Source organism: Camponotus vicinus, unplaced genomic scaffold, assembly GCF_025532165.1.
Source record: "Camponotus vicinus isolate PSW18456_S1 unplaced genomic scaffold, iyCamVici1.0 SCAF_4, whole genome shotgun sequence".
Taxonomy (NCBI): Eukaryota; Metazoa; Arthropoda; class Insecta; order Hymenoptera; family Formicidae; genus Camponotus; species Camponotus vicinus.
In genome coordinates, this window is record NW_028141976.1 from 1,077,904 (window position 1) to 1,098,800 (window position 20,897).

Sequence of the window (20,897 nt, forward strand, 5' to 3'; positions counted from 1 at the left end):
CAAAGTTTACGAATGAATGCAGGTCAATTTCGTTAGTCGCAGTACCATCGATGTATTTCTCGAAGCGACTAAACATATATATACTGTGCAATTTGTATTTGTTTAATATATATACTTCATATATTTGTATATGTAGTTTTAATTTGCTGCAACTTTTTTTCTTTTCTGGTAACAAAGATCACTTCTTACTTTTAGCATAGTCATGATAGTTGTGGAACAAGATATTTTGTTATTTTTATCTTTATTGTTTTTTATCTATAGTTTGCCTGCATTCTACATTACCACACTATATGTATACTCATATATATTTGTTCTTACATTTTATAATTATAAAATATATTTTCATTATATTCCATCAAACAAGTATATAATTTTTAACATTGTAAATATAATTTTTTAAAATTTTATATAGAATGTTTCACATAAAATGTAACGAGATATTTTCTCCGAAACTTGATATTATGCTTTTCACAAAATTTATAGAGTTTTGAAAAAGAAAAATGTTGATAATATTGAATTTTAATTCAGGTTATCTTTCAAAACCATGTGAAGATTCACCTATAGTTTTTTTTAAATGAATTACTCTGATTTTCTTATTTTTATTTCCTATCTTTATAACTTTTTACGTCAAATATTGCGAACAATCAAATTATATAAAGAAATTAGGGTGATTTCATTCAAAAGAACAAAAAAAGTTGCTCTTCACATGATTTTGAAAAATTAATAAAGAATTTAGTTAAAATTTAAAATATTCATCTTTTTCTTCTAAAAAGTCCTCTTATAAATTTTGTCTAAAATATTTTGTTACATGACACCATATTTCGGGTAAAATATGTGTAATATTTATAACATTTTATATAAAACATCCTATACATACACATGTATATAATGTGTGTGTACAGTAGTTTTTATATATTTTATATGCATTTTCGAATGCACTCGAGCTCGCAAAGTTTGCGGGATTATTCGCGTGAAATTTACGTGATATTCGAGCGACATATAATTAAACGTAGTTTTAACTTATTAAGCTCTTTATAAAAAAATATCGAGAAACAAATAAATAAGATTCTCGAGAAGGATAATTATACTTGCTGACGTTTTACTACAATGTTATGTCGCACGACGCATATTGCGAAATCTTAAACAATTCTAACTGGAGAAAATGAGCAAAAATCTTTCCTTTTTCTCTATAATATATTTTCTGTACATATGTTTAACAAAGGATGAAATCAACAACTAGCATTGTAAGTTTGCGTGGATACAGAACTGGCCAGAGGCAGGTATCTTCATTTTTGTCCCTGTAACTGTATTATATCTGAGCACTAACAGCAATATATTTTGTCGTCATTGAAATCTGCTCTTTATTAAGACAAAAAAGAAAGAAAAAAAAAAGAAATGTTCAACAAAAAGAGTTGTGTACTGTCTTGTGTACTAACCATGTAGATCCATCACATTTTGCTCGAGCTTTTAGCTTTGTGTATATCTTAGAGAGAAAGAGAGAGAGAGAGAGAGACTGTTTTGCGATTACAAATACGAACGGATGTGTTTCTCTTCTTAAGTTTGTCTTCATTTTATTTATTGCTACGCACGTGGAGTATGCAAATGCGGAATGCGATAGAGAGAAAAAAGATTAGATGATTAGTTCTATCCATTCTTATCGTAGGGATTACTCATTCGCATCACATACATTTTTTTCGAATTCCGATGATTGCATCATGATTTTTTATTAACGTGATGCAATAACATAATCCCATGCGAGCATGCGAGCGAGCTAATTATCTCTGTAAAAAAAGAGAAACTTAAGAAAGAGAGCGAGAGAGAGAGAGAGAGAAAGACAAACGCGTGAGCAACAACTCGTGATATTGATACCTGCCAACGGCTTTTTCTGTTACTAGGGAGGCGTACGGTAATTGAGAGGGTGGGTCAGCCGGTAACTAAAGTCGTCAACCCTCACACCGGCACCGTGATTACCGTGTCGGCCGACGAGGATGAGGATTCCGTTAGCTCCGCTCAGGAGTACGATTCCGCTCCGGAGGAGATCCACGCATCTAGAAGCGTGTGCGCCGAGGAGGGGCCGGCCTCGCTCGGCGCGGCGGACCGCCTCCCGGACGTGCCGGATTGCCGGGCGCTGAGTTGCGAGCACACCGAGGTCTGCGCGGAGATGCGCACAGCCAGCGAACCGACGACGATCGACAGCGTGCCCGACGAGAATATACGCGAGTTGCAAGAACGTCGCGCCCTGTGCGCGGAGATGGCGACGGCGACGACGTCGACGTCGATCGATTATGAAAGAGAGGAGGCATTTCGCGACGTGCCCACGAGTCTCAGTTTATGCGCTGAACCGGGCGAGATTCCGAGCAGTCCGATGACGCAGGCGAAGGAAAGCGCGTTATGGTGCGGCAAGGCGGGCGACAGATCTGTCGGCGACAAGCGTGCCGAGGATTATCACGTCCACGAGAGACATCTCGCCAAAGCTAAGTACGTCGTCAATTACGACGACGACAGCGTCACGTTGATGGAGAACAAGACGATGCGAGGCGAAAGGAATATCGAGATACAGTCAAGTGCGGATGAGAGAACTAAGAGATCTCTCGTGAAAAAGTCAATCGTCGTCGAGGACGAAAAAACGTCGAGCTCGGAAGCTACCGCGCAGAAGCGTCCAGTCGAAACATCGCGAACGATGCGCGCGAAGAAATATATCGTTCAAGAGAACGAGGACAGCGTCGTTGTCGAGGATGCGCGAAGCAAGAATCCGACGATGAGCACAAAAAAAGAGGAAAGCGAGGTTCATAAAAAAAAAGCCGAGAGCGTGAAAGATGTTTATAAGATGTTTGCGAGAGAGAAATTGCACGGGGAAGTAACGCAGGGGCATAAAAACGGCAGATTGAAGAGTCGTACTCCGCGAGACTCTTTCGACGAGGATCGACTAACGTTAGAAAATAAAAATATTAAGTGCGCGAAAGCGGAATCCTCCGTTAACATAGAGCCGGAGCCAACGAAATCGACCGTCAATATAATTACGAAGGGAGAGAATCTCACTAAATTCGCCTCGAAAGCGGGAAAAACGGGACTATTACATGATGACGATGACGACGAATTACCACCGTTGGATCCCCCACCGCTGGATGACTTTAGCTCCATCGAGTATCACATGGTAGAACAATGTAAGGATGCCACCTCTACGGCCACTCAATCTGACGACGACATCGAGCACATCCACGCGTCCGAGGTGACGCAGATGCGTGCGAGGATCGATGCGGGCGATGACAAGTGCAGGGACGATGCGTTCTTTGGCTCTACGGCCACGCAATCTTCTTCCCCGGTGGAGCAGCGGAAGAATAGTAAGAGTACGATCTCAGACGATGACCTAGAATACATACACAGTTCCGAGTTTGGCGGTCTCGATTCCGCGAGTGACGTCATGTACACGGCCAAGTCCGCGACAAAAACGAGTAATGATAGAAGCTCACGTAGAAGGCACAGCAAGCACGCTTTGTCGTCTGATGACGATCTGGAACATGTCCAGCTTTCGGAAATTTGCGAGCTAGAACTTGGCGCGGTGAGTTCCTCCTCGCAGGAGATGGAGCAGCAAGAAACAAGATCCAGATTGAGCAAAAGACGAAAAGATATCATGGTGATTGAGAAGAACGAAACGGAGACCGCGGACATCACCGTGATATACAATCCGCTGGAGGAGATCTGGCTAAAGCCGGAAGAGGTAGCCGACAAGTACGGCTCCGCCGACCATCTCAAAGACAAATCGGAGGGAACGAGTCCGACGAGAAGGGCCAAAAGTCGCATTTCGAAAACAACGTCGAATTCCTCGTTATCTAGCAAGCGGGCTTCTCAGATCGTTGCTAGCGATATCGTCGAGATTATCGATATTGATGCGATGCAGAGGGCGGACACGGATGCTGATCCGACGCCAGAGTGCAAAATTCTGCCTGCCACTACCGGAACGCGCGTTAAAAAGTCTCGCAAGAGCAAGAAGTCGCAGGCAGACGGCCAGTTGCAGGAAAATAGCTCGACAGAGCTCTCTTTTTCCTCTTCCTCCTCCTGCTTTTTCGCTCCTCCACCTTCATTCCGTTCCTCCAGAGTGAAAATGGCAGATCTGCGAGAAGCCGTGCAGGACGAGTCGTTTGTAGACTTTTCCAAAGGTCTTCAGGAACAGAAAAGTCAAGCTCCTCTCTCGACGGAGATATCGTGGAGTTCTATTGTTAAGAAAAGTATTTCCTCAGATTCGCAGGAGATCCGCAAGGAGACAGATCTCGAGCCATTGATAGAAGTGGAGGAGAAACCGGAGGCCGGCGAGCACGCGAGAAAATTCAAGAAAACTTCGGAGTTTTGCGACAGAGATGATCGTCCGTTCCTTGAACCCGGGGCATGCAAACACGAGAGTACACGACGACGAGCTTTTAACGCTGAGGAGAAGAAAAAGGAGGATCCTTTTGGCGAAAACGATAATGTCGACGAAACGACGACGATGACAACAACGATGGAAGAGACTATCCTCGTAGATCTTCCCGTACCAGTAATAGACGAAGAACCTCGCGCGGACAAGGATCTCGCAGGTGTCACGATCGCTATGGCACGAGCCAAGATGTCGCCCCAGGACAGGGAGGATAACAAAGAACAGACTCTTCCGGCCTCGGAAGTACGATCCGTCGACAAGATACGTCGAGGTAACGTGCCAGCCGAGAGGAGAGAATCGCAAAGAGAATCTTCTTTGCAGCTTCAACCGATGCTTCGGCAACAGGTGACGGAAAGCGGCGGCGACTCCGAGCGGAGTGATCCGATTCCGGCTCTCCCGAAGGTGTCTTCCGAAGATCCCGGATCCGATATATGCCCGAAGCACGCCGAGAAGCGAAGCGAAGCGGAGAGCTCGACCGCCGCCAAGAAAACGAGCAACAGATCCAAGAGGAAAAAGCGCAGATGAGTAGAGGATTGCTGCATGGACGTGCCTAGGGCCAGCCTTGCCCTCTACATACTCCTGATGCAAGTAGCGGGAGTAGATTAATTCCCGCGCATATGGGGGATGAGGAAGGATAGGGTGGCGAGGGAAAATTGCCAGAGTTTCAACTGTGATTGTGCATTGTTTTCGCAAAAGTCAACCTTGCATCGGCGTGTGTTTGGCTACAATAATGACTAATTTGAAGGAATAAATCGCTCAGTTGATTTTCAAGAATATATCCTTGCCAATTAGGGAAATCCGGAATAATTTGAAATGACTGCGACAATTGAATCGCTAGAAAATTTGTAAAAGAGGAAAATTGAAAGCGTGTCATTATATGCGTTGTTATATGTACTGTCATTTATAAAGAGGCACGTTTGTGACAGATTTGATCCTATCTCTGCTCGAAGAGATACCCAAAGATACCGTTTTCAATTAGTAATCATTATCCCTCGCAAAACATGTACGAATAAAAGCGTTCGGGCCATGTGGCGGGCAAGGTTGTGTTCTAGCTGATGTTAGGATATTATCAGAATCAGGATATTGTCTCTCAACATTAGTTCCAATGGGGTATGGAACCAACAAGAGAGATAGAGAAAGAGAGAGAGAGAGAGAGAGAGAGATAGCTCTTAGAACAGGATTCTTTATTACGACTATTTGGCAACTTCCGTGTAGCAATTTCGATTTGACTGCCTTAAAAAAAGAGAAAACAGGTGATAAGTTTGGATTCAAACGTGGAAACGACAAATGCGTATACCTTATATATCATCGCCCACTATCAGTAATTTGATCGTTGACAATGTAACAAACGATCGACCATTAGGTGTTCATTTGCGGAAGTTAATCTTCTAGTTAGCCGAGTAACAACCATTGTTCGGTATATGCGATAAGTCATGTTTCTTCGTTGTAGTACAAAGTATAATCGTTAAATTTTATTTGACTTTCATGCACGTTTACTGCCGCGAAAGATTGATTGAACTTTCGATAGAGGAACGACAGTAATGGTTTCGCTAAATCATTTTGTTCATTCAGATCGAATCCGAGACAACAATATCGCTTATTTAATTGTACATACACGTATTATATTTGCATAGCTTTGCAATCTATTTATTTTCGAAGGGAGATATTTTTTCAGAAGACTCTCTATCATTGATTATACTTGCGTATGCTATGCTAGTGAGAATTCTGTGACGGTTTATCGATGAAATAATAATCATAATAATGATAGTAGGAAATGAATGAAAGGTAGAAAATCTGTGTATCTGTGAAATAATACTCGCGTTTTTTCGCATCATCAGACGGTCCCTTGATGTGACGCTCTCGGTATCGCATGAGGAAATCATATTCATGAATCTTATACATGAAATTCTATTCTGTGAAAAGGCTGTACATTATTAGATTATTTATCATTGCGACTGCGTGTACCGTCCAGAATTGAGAAATTTAATGACCGGGGCATTATTCTGTTTTCGCGATTTTTTTTTTCAATCGGGGACAAAAGAACTATTTCCTTTTTCTAAATTTTCGAATCGAAACTAGTAAGATATCACATAGAAGAATTTGGATATTAAATGTAGAATATATAACGGTATATCAAGAAATTCTTCTGATACTTTTCTTCTAGATAATATATGTAGAATATTTCGATTTATATACTTTCTTAACATATGAAAAAATATTCGTATCCTAGTAAACATTGTTTAATATATGCAATAATATAACAAGTTTAGTCCACCGACAAAAACAAAGCTTACAAAGGGCGGCTACTAACATAAGAGATTTTTATTTAATTTTTGATACGATCTCATACATAAGGGATTTAAAATAGATTATTTAAAATTGAATAGGCAAATGGAAAATTGCCCATTTACTATGTATTTGAGGACAAAAATTGAGATTTATAATTTTTATATAAATTAAATCTCGAGCTTTATATTAAACAATATTGAATATAATCTCTTATTTTATTATCGTTACATATATAAGTAAAATTACAATTAACTAATTAATAATTTTCCAATAACTTATGCAATATTATCTTTAATATTCACACACAATTTTGTTGTACTTATATAATATTAATATAACGGTGTTTACTGGGATGTTAGGAAATAGTCTGTATATTTAGACTCTTGACATTGATGATATTAATCTATCTAAAAATCTTATTTTTCTAAATTTTTTTTTAATTATTTTTTTAAATTATTTAAAATTTTTTTGCATTTTATATTTAATTTGTTGATCTTAAAAAGATACAGTATTTTTTCTTCTTTATTAATTTCTATAATTACATTAATTTAATTTATAATTTATATATTTATTATTAATTTATATAATTTATATAGCATATATTGTGTATAATTTTTTGATTTATGCAATTACAAGAATGTAGAAATTATATAAATGATTTGATGCAATAATATTGTTACATTGATCCGCGCGTAAAATTGACTCGTAATAATTTCGCAAAAGGCCATTTTATTATAGAAGGAGATTTTCATAATAATCATAGATGTAAGCAAGCTCATACCTTCTCGATCGCATAAATAATTTTGAACAATGAATTTTTATATCACAATAGCTCGAAATATTTTCGCGATATGATATTAAAACTTGTAAACGTTCATGATAATGTAAAGTAAATTAATCATTATTATCTTACACGTTAAACAATTTTAAATACGTAAAAATTCTGATTTTGAGATTATTATTCATTATAAGACAAATTGAGATTCTATATTAACGAAGAAATATTATATTAAATATTTAAGCAAAAAACATATTCTATATGCCCCGAAGAAAACTGACTAAAAATAACTAATTTGCATATCTTGAAAGTTTGCTTATCATGGAAAAAGATAAAGTAAAATACTCACGCGCGGTCGCTACTTATCGTATATAAATTGCTCCTCTACTTTATTCTATCTTTTTCTTTACAGTTAATATTTACAATTGTTTCTAATTCTATTCCTCTTCTTTCATTCTTTCTATTTTTTTTTCTTAAATTTTTCGTCGAAATTTAGCCTATGCTTTCCTGTTTCACTTTCAAATATTGATTGCGCGAGACGGGAAATGAGAAGGAAAATAAAAGAAAAGCTTATAGAAAACGTGTTCAACGTGTTGCCGATGATATATAAAACAATGTGTGTGTAGGTAAAATAATTTCTTGTATTGTAATTAGCGATAAAGCGAAAAAAAGGAATAGGATACTGTGTGTTTAAGAGTGTATCGAAAAAGAAAGCACAGAAAATACTCGGTAGCTTCGCAACAGCGTCGATTACGATTGCTATACAAAAAGTGTAGAAAAATTCGAGGGAAAAAACGTATCGTTGAGGCAAATCTTTTTTTTTCATTGTCTCGAAGATCAACCGTAAAATCTATTTTAGGCAAGAGTTAAAAGAATATATAGGATGAACTATATATATATAAATCGTGAGAATACTTTATTATTATTTAATTTATTTATCATTATTCTTTTATTATTTATTTTTTGCGAATTTTCCTGCAGCAAGTATTTTCATTGTAATTTTTAATCACCCGTTTATCGCGATAGAATAATAATTTATCAAGTATTATACATATATTAGTGAGCACCCCCGAGAATTAAATCGTCAAAGAGAGGGAGTTTATATAGTTCATTCACACATTCGATATATTCTTCGTGCTGTGCCTCTTACGAAGTTTCACGTAAAAGAATTCTTCATCAAACTGTGATGTCCTTCAACTGTTAGTGATCTCGATCTATATAAACGGCATTAGATATTTGATGCATACGTACATACAGCTTGATGCGTATAATATATTTATTTAATTACGAAAGTCGTCTCGTTTTATCTTCGCCGCGACTATTCTATATTGTTACATGCAGGCATGTATCATATAAAGAAAACAAAATCTATGATTTATTGACAAATTACTGCGTGCAATACGCGTTGAGAGGGATGAGTGCGATACGTGTATTGTATGTATGAGTGCGGAGAGTGTGTCGAATATAATCGATTACAAATACTGTATTACGCTTTCCAAGAATATCCGGTCTTTGATCATTCTTATTAGCGAGATTTACGACATTCGATAAAAAGAAAAGAGAGTGAGAGTCTCTCCCTCGCTCTACTATTGCTGGGCAGTATTTTAAATGCGTGTTTTTTTTGCGTTCACGTTTTGTCCGTTTTATGCAATGAAAAACGTTCGAAATAATCTAATTACAAAGCGCACTTTATACACAATTACACTCAGATCATCGATATATTAATACTTTAACCTCTGTCGAAAAAGAGTGTCGTATCATTTTCTTTCTCAAAGCTAATGTTTGTGTAGATATTACCTACTGTATAATGCTATATATATGTGTGTACATGTATACTTATTTATAGAATTGTTCGAGGAACATTTAGGCTACGTTGCATCGAGAGTCATTACCTGGATTAGCGATTCGCAATGTCATTTTCTAGATTATCAAGTCCCGAGAAATTTTAGCTGGAATTAACGCTATTAATGACGTTGGTGTAACCGGGCCTAAATGTATGAGAGATTAATGATTAACCAACAGAAACATTTTGGCGCCGAATCTATATCTGTAAATTCAGGTGGTTCTATTTTCTTTTTTTTCCTGTGTGTAAATGGAATTACAATTTACCTAGTGATCTACCTGAATAATTAAGAGCAATTATAATCAGTACTTGTGCGGCAGAGGTATTCTTTTACAAAAAACAAGAGGGAAAATGGCCGATGAAAAGTGATATATCATTTATCGTGATACGTCAAATCGGCATTTTGCAATAAACCTTTTGGATACCGTTAGTTTCGATTTGTATGTACAATAGCGGCCAAAATGACAGTATTTAGCGATATTATAGATTACTTATAAATTAATAAGACAATCTACATGAAGCTCCATACATGAATTATATAAGCGCATACACAAATGACGAGAGAGATTTATATTTAACAAAAGTATATCATCGATCTTATGAAAAAATCAAGTTATCTAGTGTTTTCGCTTGAAGATAATATGAATTATTTATTTATTATTTTATATATAAATATTTAAATAGTTATTTATAAATTTATTTATTTTATTTACATATATTTTCATATATATTTTTCTCATTATACATATATTTATTATATTATATTTGCATCATTTTAGATTATCTTTTTAGAGTTTTTAAACTTAGAGATTCTATTCGAGATATAAATTACAAATTTTGTAAATTTATTAATGAATATTATTATTATTATTATTATTATTATTATTATTATATAGATATGAAATATTCTAGTATTCGAATTTAATTTTAATTAAATGTTAAATGTTTTTTTTTTTTTTCTATTAAAGAAATCTTAAGATCGATGAACATTCGGCCGTTACTGTATATCCTATATCGTTACGTAGAAGGCAATAATCGCAAAAATGTTCAAAAATGTATCGTGCAATGACTGCCTTCGTCGATACGTAAATAAACATCGTTGATAGTCGATATAGATTAATTTAACTTCACTTTCATATTTATTCGTACGATGATTAGAACATGCGCGGGAGCTCTATTTCTCTGCGATAAGCTTTAGCTTGTAGAATCGTTTAGCGTGCTTGGTGTAAAAGTTTTGTCAGTCTCGTTCGTTAGTCCTTTATCTCATTCTCGTAAATGATTTCCGATAACTGCACAGCCAAAGTGGCTGTGAATGTAAAAATGGATACGACGTTCGCTCGTGTGATGTTACAATGCCAAAGCCTGTGGAACATATTTATTATATTCTAGCTTTAATTTATTTGATTAAGTTTACGCGATCAACTTGTTTATTTCCTTAAACGTGCACTGAGAAAAAAAATTAGTCGGACGAACAAAATAATAAAAAGAAAAATATTAATATGAAGAAGAGATATTTTTGCTGATAATAGATATTAAATTTTGTAAAAATAAATTTGTATTAATTTTAAAATTTGTTTAAGCATTAATTTAAGCGCGATGTTTTCTCAGTGCACATTATTGTGCTTACGGTGCTCAGTATTATTTTCTCTTTGTAAATCATTGTACAATTCTTAGGCAAGTTTTATATGTTCACGACCGATGAATGATGACTGACTTTTATGCGAACTGCAAAAATAATTTAAATCGCTGCCGCATGTGTAACACACGTTACATTTCGCGAGAGAGAGTGTCGCAAATCAAAACGATGAGTGCTTGGAAATGAAATCCAAAATATTACGTTAAGCTTATAATATTTTATGATCATAAAATTTTATTCCTCGAAACGACAAACTAAAGAGAAGTCTCTATATAATATTTACATTTAATAAACTTTTTTTCCGAGCTTGTTACAATACTCTTTCAAATTGTGACACTCTTCTTTCCGAGAAACAAAGTTTCTGCGAATATGTTCTGGAAACATTTACAAAGTATATAGAATAATCTGTCCACGCATTAAATATAGGGAACACTCTCAGGTACGCACTTTTGGTGTTAATTCAAAATTATCGAGTTTAGCTCGAAAGCTCCTGCAATATACAAACAGATAGTAGCTAAAACACGTGTTAAATCGACGACATTTCTTCTCGTTTAGATTGAGCGATATTGAACTATGTACGTCGCTCAATATGATCTCAATTAATTAATTATCGAGAGAGAAATATTATTCACGAGAACGAGAAAAAAGGAAGCGAACAAGTCGCAGAATACTGTTTTCTTCCACGGTGTAAAATCAATTGTGGCCGGAAACATACCGGAATGTACTAACCGTGAAATGCACTAACGATATTACTAATTGTAATGACAAATGTACAAAAAAAAACAAACAAAAATAATGTCTGACGCACGCGAGATATGCGAGATGTTCGCGGAAGAAACGCTTCTCCACGAGCGAACAATTGCTAATATAATAATACATAAGGAAAAAAAAAGACAAAAACGATAAAACGAAAATAAAAGTATACAGCCATACCGCATACGCATGCTATTTTTTTTGAAAAGTTTCTCGTCCTCTTCAAAAGTTATGATTATTACATTAATAATATACACTTGTGGATTTCTCTGTATATGTCATCGCATTGTATATTTAGCGCTGAGACTGATGTTTGAATTTGATCTTTTTGGAATATTTTCACAATTGGACTTTCCTATTAAATGTGGATGAAATTATATAAATTTTATAATATAATATTATTATGTATAAATGATTGACATTTGACAAATAGTTATAATGTAACAATGTTACAATTATATCATTTTTTATAAAATTTTTAATAACGATAATGTCCTATAAGAATTATCAATTAATAAGACTTGACATTTGTCGTGAGATACACATTCGATATTTTGATTTTTATATTACATAGTTGAAATATTAAAATCAAGCATTCATATTCAACGCTGAATATATACATAAGTACAAATCATAATGGATCTTTTTCGATTTAAACACTTTTGAAGCATCTATATTGATACATATATTTATGTCATCGGTCTCAAGGAGAAATTTACTAACGTTCAGTAGAAACGACAAGATGAAATGACTTGAAAAAACTCGACTATAAATAAAAATTCAATTTTTGAATCTTGATTTAATTATTTCTTCCTTTTTCCTTTAATACAATTTCTCACAATTACTTCATCTTTACATGAGATGATTATTAATTCATTAATAAAAAATTTTAATGTATATATAGGATACTCCATCGTATTGCATTCTAAATAATTAACCTGTCATTATTCTAGAGAAATTGAGCTTAACGATTTTGTCCTTAAGACCAATGACAATAATCTGCCAATAATCTATAATAATCCTCGTAAACGTGTCTTTCTGCTAAGAGACGAATTTTGTGCATAAGAAAATCATCGCCTCGTCATCGATCATCGTTGACTTGTTCTATTTTTTTCAGGTGGTAGTCAATCCGTGGCCAGTTACGAGGACCTGAGTTCCAGCAGTTTCAGTTCCGCCAGCAGGGCGTCCCTTGACGCGAGGAGTTCGCCGACGCCGTCTTATGGGGCCGAGAATATGATGGTGTTTCCCGGTGACAGCAGTGGCTCCATTTGAGATTATTTGAGATGCGCGGCCATGCTACCCAAGTGGCTGCGCTGTCTCAGGTAAAGAAGGAGCAAGACCCTGAAGAGAGAAGAATTCTTTACGGAAGAAGAGCTCTCGCTCGAAGATGGAAGGCTGCTTTGCTGTGCAATGTGCGATCTCTTTCCAATCTGTTGATCGTACACAAAACAGTTCTCTCTCCCCCTTTGAACTTCCGCTGACATACAGTGAGATAGACGCAACGTCAGCGAAACTCTGAACGAACTCTGAATGAGGGATGTCAACGACCAGGAGTGTTATTCGAAAGGAAGGTGTGCATGCCGTAAATCCAGCCGCGACTTTTCCACGAGGCGTGTGCAGCGCACAGATGCAATTCTTTTTGTTCTTTCTCCGCGCGATCTTTCCGAGAGAGTCACTCGTATTTTGCCATTTTTACGTTCTCTCGTTCCCTCCGTTAATCTCTTCGCTAATACTTTTTATTCGTTCTTACTATTGCGCGGGCTATGACGTTTTCTTCTGGTACGTACGCAACTTTTTTACGGGAAGTCCCATGGGAGGGATAAAAGTGACTTTCGTAAACTTCACGTCGCGCATTTTACGGTAAAAAAAAAAACATGCTCCGCGAAAGGCGCGATAAAATTCTGTTTTTAAATATCTTTCTATATCATGCTACATATTAATACCTAAGAGACTATTTTACGGTAAAGTTACACACTCTAATTATTAATCCCTATATTTTTATACTTTTGGTATTTCTCTCTCCGTGGACACACGTTATACACACGATGTACGTTGCCGAGGTAGTTTGTTCGTTCGTGATAATTGCATTTTGTACATCCCCCTCGTGTAATTTACCGGTATGCAATATTCGCGACGTATCATTCTAATGTACGATATATTTTAATGATTTTCATCAACTTTTCCTTGCATATTCTCTCTCATCGATCATTTCGGATGACCTCCAAACGATGGGTTTATTTGCAGTGCAATATTCAATTGCATATAATAAATGGTAGCGTCATTTTATTAAACGATAATTCGCCTTTTTAGTGCAATAGCTAAGAGAAAAGGAATTTTTTCATTATAATCTTTGCATATCTAAAATAAATAAATAATAATAAAAAATAAATGATAATTGCTGTACATTTCCTTTTTCAATTTCAATTCCAGTTTATTTCAAATAAGTGAATTTTAACTGGGTGAAATAAGTAAAATGATTAATTAAATAGGTAACAAACAAGAAACAATTTTGGCACTTTTGATGAATATTAGAATATACGAATAACAGACGCATCGTCCGGAGGCAGCTTTAATATACCGCGTCGAAACAAATCAAATTTCTTCGCTCTTATTCCCTCACTCGTTCGTAAGTGACCAATTTGTCTATCGTGCGATATTCTCGACGTTTCGAAGTATTAGCAACGGAATGAGATGTGTGAACGAGATCGGTTTACCTACTAGATTAGTATACATATAGATCTCGATAACATTTCGCAAGAAACGTAAGGTACACGATGTAGTGTCCCAGAGTATACCACGAAAACTTGGCACTTGGTGTATGTAAATATTGAAGAAATCACTTAGATCTCAAGGATAGTTCCCATGAATATTTTAGTGACATTTAATGGAAATATATCGTAAAGGGATATCAATCTACGTATGCGAGTTTAATTCTGGTTACTTCTGATCTCTCGTATCCTCGTTATTATTCGATAAAAGGAGATTTGTAGATAATTCATTAAAAAATTTACTAAGGTCTGTCAATCTTAGTTTTTTTTTCTCTCATGTGCAATCTTTTAGAAATTTCTCCTTTTTTTGATCTTTGCTTCCCTAGACAAGTCGTAACAGGGTAAGAAGTATTGGCTTGTATCTCGCAACTTTGTCGATTAATAAATATTTATGGGAACAGTCCTGTGTGTTTATCTGTTCGCCGTAAATTCGTTTTGAATCTGACGGATACGACGGTGAAAGCTTGACTCAAGTATATCAAATAAAAAGCAGATTAAGTATAGATAGTTGACGAGTGAAATTTAATGTAGATATACAGATGCAATCAGAATAGAAACATAAGCACCCAATTTTTCGAAACTTTTTAAATGCAAAATTTGCCCGTGGGATGCTCTGCGATTCTTCACTTTTTTAAGTGATAGATTATAATTCATCAATAGCGCACGCGATCGGTGCCATTTGGGGACTCGAAGAAGCGGAAGTAGCTTAGATTATATACTAATAGATATAATGCGTGTGGAATTTCCGTAGTATTATTCCTACCGTTTATACTTGTAAATGACGAGCCGTTTAGTTGAATAACTAAAGCGAGAGACAATATAAAGTCCCGCTTGTCATTCGCGATTTGTACAGTAAAATGTAATGATCGCTTTAATGGAGGTACTCTTACCCATGTATTGGAGCACGAAACTTCGATAATTTGAAACTCTCTTTATCCCAATTTTTCCAACTTCTCTATCTTTGACTTTCCATCTTCTATCACATGAATCTTCTATCTTCTTTCGCAATCGTTGCATTAATGATGCGAAAAGAATATATAATGTGAAAAAATTAATTCAAAAGACGCTATTATCCCGTTTGCTCTTTTATCGCGTCGATTAACAGATTTTTTCCTCGTACTTTTCAGAGGTTTTTCTATCTTTTCTTCCGAGATTGTTTGAATATTGTTGGATAAAAAATAGATGCAAATATATTATATGACGAGATGTATATGCGTGTGCAGCGCTTGTGTGTCATCAGTCATTGAACAGCTTCTTAATTCCTGGATGCACAAATATCCGAAGAAAAGTTTATAAAGGTCAAAAAATAAAAAAGTGAGCGAGACTCGATAAGATACATTGTTGAGGGATTTTCTTCTTTGAAATATTATCCAGAAGAAGAATTTAATCTCGGAAATGCTTCGAGCTTTCCTCTTCCCTTCCTTTGTGTCCAAGGGTTAAATTGCATTCTCGTTGCTGCACCGAATCAAATGGATACGCGATGCGCGCTACACGTGAATTTTTCTACCTCTTACGTTTCGACAGTGTCGTTGAGGAACCCACCGCTCGTTCTCTGCGACGAGATTAGACAGAAGACACGAGTCCGCAGGCTCCGATGCGCGATGCATAATTAGCACAGTTTCATATAAAGATTCTTAGAAAAATTATTAATAATTTATACATATATTGGGTATTCATCTTCCGCGATACACTCTCGGGAGACGATTAATGATCCTCGGTCAATTAGAAAGTCCTCCACACGTATCCTGATCCTTTCTCTGCGTCACTTTACTGCGTTACTATTATTTGCGTCGTGATTTTTACACGATAATCAATTACACAAATCAATTTTATATTATCATTGTAAGGAAATGCACAGATGTTTTTGAAAGAAAAAAAGGAAAAAAGAACAAACGGTACAAATACAATTATCTCCCAGTGAAAACAGTTTTGCGAAAGAAAGTAATATTTGAATATTTTTCATCAATTTTTTTCCTTTTTTTTTTTTTACAATTGATACATCATTTGTAGAGTGTTTCAGTGTATTTCATGAAATGAAAGTCTATAATTAGCATGAAGTGAATGAGTATAGATTTTGTTCTTTAGGATAGCTCGTTATAGTGTTTTTTTTTTCGCGAAAAAGAATAGAAGGTTAAATCAGAGATGTAGAGGCTCCGGAAAATCGCATAATCGAGTCTCGAGAGTCAATCATTCAATATTAACGAAGCGGACTGTGAATCGTCTTCATCGATTGACTAAAATATGGTCTCACGATGTTTTAGAATCAGTCCCGATTTGCTGTTACGCTTCGAAAAATAGCATTCGCGAATGTTGTATAGACTTCAAGCGAAGACGGAATTTCTCCAGTCTCTTATATATTTTACTTTTGTAACTGTGATTTTGCGAAATGAATTTAATCTCGTTTCTTACACTATGAAGATGAAGCTTCACAATAAGTGCAAAAAGATTAGAAAAAGAGTAGAATGAAGTGTGGGTAGAAGAAGCGGAGAATTTCCGTCGCGATTGATCTCGGCTGCATTTGTCTTTTAATTGGCAATAAGCAGCGCAAACAGCATCCAGCGAACATTAGGTGCCTTTAGTATTTCTGATCAACAATGTAATTAATATAAAATAGAAGACAGTGTAAGCTTGAATGAGAAATAGATCGTACCGATTCGTTTTTAATCTAAGAAACAGCAAGTTGCAACCGGCGTCGCAAAGCGATGAAATGATCCCGTAATCAATCTGTACAAAAGTATTGTCATTTTTTTCTTTTCTTTCTTTTTTTATAATGTGTCCTATTGCTATTAATAAGAAAAAAAATCGTCTAAAATGCGTAAATTCTTTAAAGAATTGAATGTATGATAGATTAATAGAATGTATGTTCCCGTGCTAGGAAAAATATTTCAACTTCTTGTGATGATTCTTTGGCATTGTATTTATTCCACGAAATTTTATCAAGGAGCCCAATTATAGCCCCATGTAACATTGGTTAATGATTAAAGGGCTTTGAATTAAGCTTAATCTTAAGCTCTTTAGTAAATTTTAAGTCAAATTTAATAGCAATTTAATTGTTATCGCATTGCGATTCTAATTGATAAAGATTTTAATCGCATTCTATTGCGTTGGGCATTCTATTTGATAGGAAATTAATCTCTATTAAACGATAATTGTCATTAAAGCTGTGTTTTCTAACTATAAAGCGCGCTTTATATTGCTAAAAATAGCTTTAACATTGAAAATTTAAAACGTAAATATCGCGCAGTCTAGTAAATTTCGCTATGCAAAGGTCGATTGCAATTTCGTCAAAGAATATAATAATTCTTAAGAAAATTATAATTATAATTATAAAACTGTCAAAGCGTTCGAGTAATCGAGCTTGTTCAAATGATTGAAAACAAATGTCAACTTCTTTCCATAGACTGTGACTTCTCAAACTAACAATGTTGTTTAGCTAAAATATTGATTAAAATAATCTGGAAAAAAGATATACATATAGTGCAAAATATTCTTTTTTCGGGGAATGGTTTATTAATTAAAAAAAAAATTTTAATTTAAAATACCTCCATTTTCTCGGATGTTAAAGATATTTTTAATGGATAAAAATATGTTTCACCCTAAAAATATATATATTATTTCGATTATTTTCTTTCCAATTAAAAGTACAATATATTTAAAATATAAATAAATTCACTCTCTTTCGGGCAGGGATTTACATCTCTTTTGTTCATAAAATTCATTTTCATCTAATGTTCTTGTTCCACAGATAGCTTCAATTTCGATCTCGTATGAAAATATAATAAAGTAATGTAAAGAAAGAAGAAAAATTATAACAATCGAGTTAAAACGAGTTTCTAAAAATCACTCGTTCCGAGTTCCTACTTCCCTGTTTGTCGGGAAGATACTATAACTTTGTCACGAAAAATCTTTTTTTTTTCGCGAAACCCACACGCCGAGTAAAGTTTACCAAGTTTGCATTTTTCATATATTCTGACCGCGCTTCGATACGATTTATATCGATGAAAAAGTAAGAGAGAGAGAGAGAGAGAAAAAGATAAAAAGATCCTAAAAACATTTCACGAAATTAACTTTCATCAATCTATCACTCTCGGCGCTATTTCAATTCTCGATCTAGCCATCATACAACTAATCCGATAAATCAATAAATAAATTTATATATATATATATATATATATATATATATATATATACACATATATATGGAGATAGATCGCTAATTGTATTTCTGCCGACATAGATGCAGAGTACCTTTGTATCGTGAATTTTTGTCCTCTGTCGCGCGAGGCATTTGTAAATGTGATTTTCGTCAAAAGTAGATGAAAGATCGTGAGTAAAGTGCTGTGATTGCAAGCTGATTAAGCGCTGATCGAGCGGACTGTCGAAGCAATTGGGACTTGAAAAGGTGGCAATTGCTGTGCCACAATCAGCGTTTGGTCATGATGATGATAATGATGATGATGATGATGTGATGATGATGATCAACACGATATTCCTTGTAAATTAGGATACATTCGCGGATACAGCGATGGCGATTTCCAACTCCAACGACCTGCGAAAAATTCCGTAAAACTTTTGAAATTGCATTAATTATAAATTAATTATAAATTCTTATAATTAATTATAAATTCTGTGATTACTAATTTATTCACAACGCAAGGATGATTTCATCAAATCAAATCTCGAACTGTAAATAGATATAATAGTAGTATTTTCCAGTTAAAGTTTCGTCCTATACTTTTGGAAAACCTTATATATTTTCCTTCCGAGTCTCTTTAATGGTTGACTATGGAAATACCCTGGCAAAAATGAGACGTTTGTTTGGCGTTTACATGAACGTTTGTGGAAGTTCGTCGAGAGTTTAAAAACGATTAGTAAAGAGTTTGTAGAACAAAAATTGCAACACTGCAGCGTTTAAAAGACGTTTGTACGTTATAGCGTAAACGTAAACGTTTGAAAAGTCTGAGTAAACTCTGTACACGAAGATGTATCAACGTTTACTGAACGTACTCTGAAAAATGTTACCTCAGCATTGCAAAACTTTCATGTAACATTATATAAAGAGTTTGTAGAACAAAAATTGCAACACTGCAGCGTTTGATAAGCATTCAAAACCCAACAGCGTTATGTAAGTGCTCTTACAAAGTTTGAAAAGCATATAAACTCTCAGAAAACCCTCACTCAACGGTTGTTAACGCTTTATAAAGTTTCTTATTTTCGCCAGGGTATTAGCGGTAGAAAAGAACAGGAATTCGCCGTTGCGTATCGTGTACGTGTGCATGGAGAGAAAAAGAAACCAGATTGTGATGAGCGATTTTTTACGAGGTCTCGCGGTGGTGTCGATGCAACGCGGATAAGGATCGCGAAACAGGTTGGCAAAGAAAGAGATGAGAGAAGATGAGAATCATGCATTTTCGCATCTCTTTCAACAATCTAAAACAAGAGATATAAAAAGATATATCTTGTGAAATGCACAAAATCACCAGAAGACTCGCGGAGGATTCTGTGTACAATCAATTGTTTGATATTTCAATATTTTTAAAAAGTTGAGGAAATTAATATAGGAAATCTAGACTTATTTTTGCCAATTTTAAGTATATATTCTTTTAAGATTTTACAAATAAGTTTAAATTGTATTTATCATTATTTTTCGCTAGACGTTTGACGTGTCTTAGTGGAAGAAAATACGATTCTTATCTACAGTGACGCTTGCATGCGTATGACACCGCGTACGACTTCGGCCTATAGCAGTTTTTCATATATTTTACTATATTACGTATTTTGTCAGGGCTAAGAGAGAACACAGCTATATACTAATAAATACAAAAAAAATGAAGTATGTACATCTTATACATATATACATAAATAGCGTGTAAGCGTAATAACTTTATGTCACGTGTATACAGCTCCGTATTGACGGAGGATAGGGATTCTTAAATAAGACAGCGTTACGGGATTCTGTCGAGTCGCGTCGGTCCCATCGAATCGCGACGGGATCCCGAAAGCTGTGCCTGCCGTGAAAGCCGTTTTGTAATTGCTACGGGCGCGGACGGATTCTTTGAGAAACAAATAAAAGATTTTTAACGACTGCAACGAAGACGCGAGTCTATTATTGTACGAAAAATACCCTTTTTCCGTCTTTCTTTTAAGCAATATTGCAATTTATAACATTATAGCATTGCCGCAATGTTGCTGCAATGTTTTCTGCTGTATGGGTATTATATAAATCGTTACGCACTTGTATTAAACAAAATAAGCTCCTGGAAAGAGTTCGTGGGAAAAAAGTCTATATATAGACTATACAAAATTTTTGATTAAATAAGGGGTCTATTATGAAACAGTTGCGAATTAAATGATTAAAGATTATATAAAAAATATTGAATTTAATTTATTCAAATTGTTTAAGAAAGAGAGGGCACTTT

At 35.2% G+C, this 20,897-nt stretch overlaps 1 protein-coding gene across 9 annotated transcripts in view; it reads left to right on the top strand.

Annotated features, from left to right (window-relative positions):
- The window catches only part of LOC145970827 (uncharacterized), a 27,030-nt gene extending 6,458 nt beyond the window's left edge, over nucleotides 1–20,572 (top strand). For 7 of the 9 annotated variants that reach the window (XM_083097832.1, XM_083097826.1, XM_083097827.1 and 4 more), the window contains exon 11: nucleotides 1,896–12,502. In XM_083097832.1, the coding sequence (XP_082953958.1) occupies nucleotides 1,896–4,936 (3,041 nt within the window). In that variant the 3' untranslated portion in view covers nucleotides 4,937–12,502. Of the gene's footprint in view, nucleotides 1–1,895; nucleotides 12,503–12,827 lie in introns of those variants that run through there. The other 2 variants (XM_083097834.1, XM_083097833.1) reach the window with 1 other exon arrangement.
- Nucleotides 20,573–20,897: the final 325 nt, after the last annotated feature.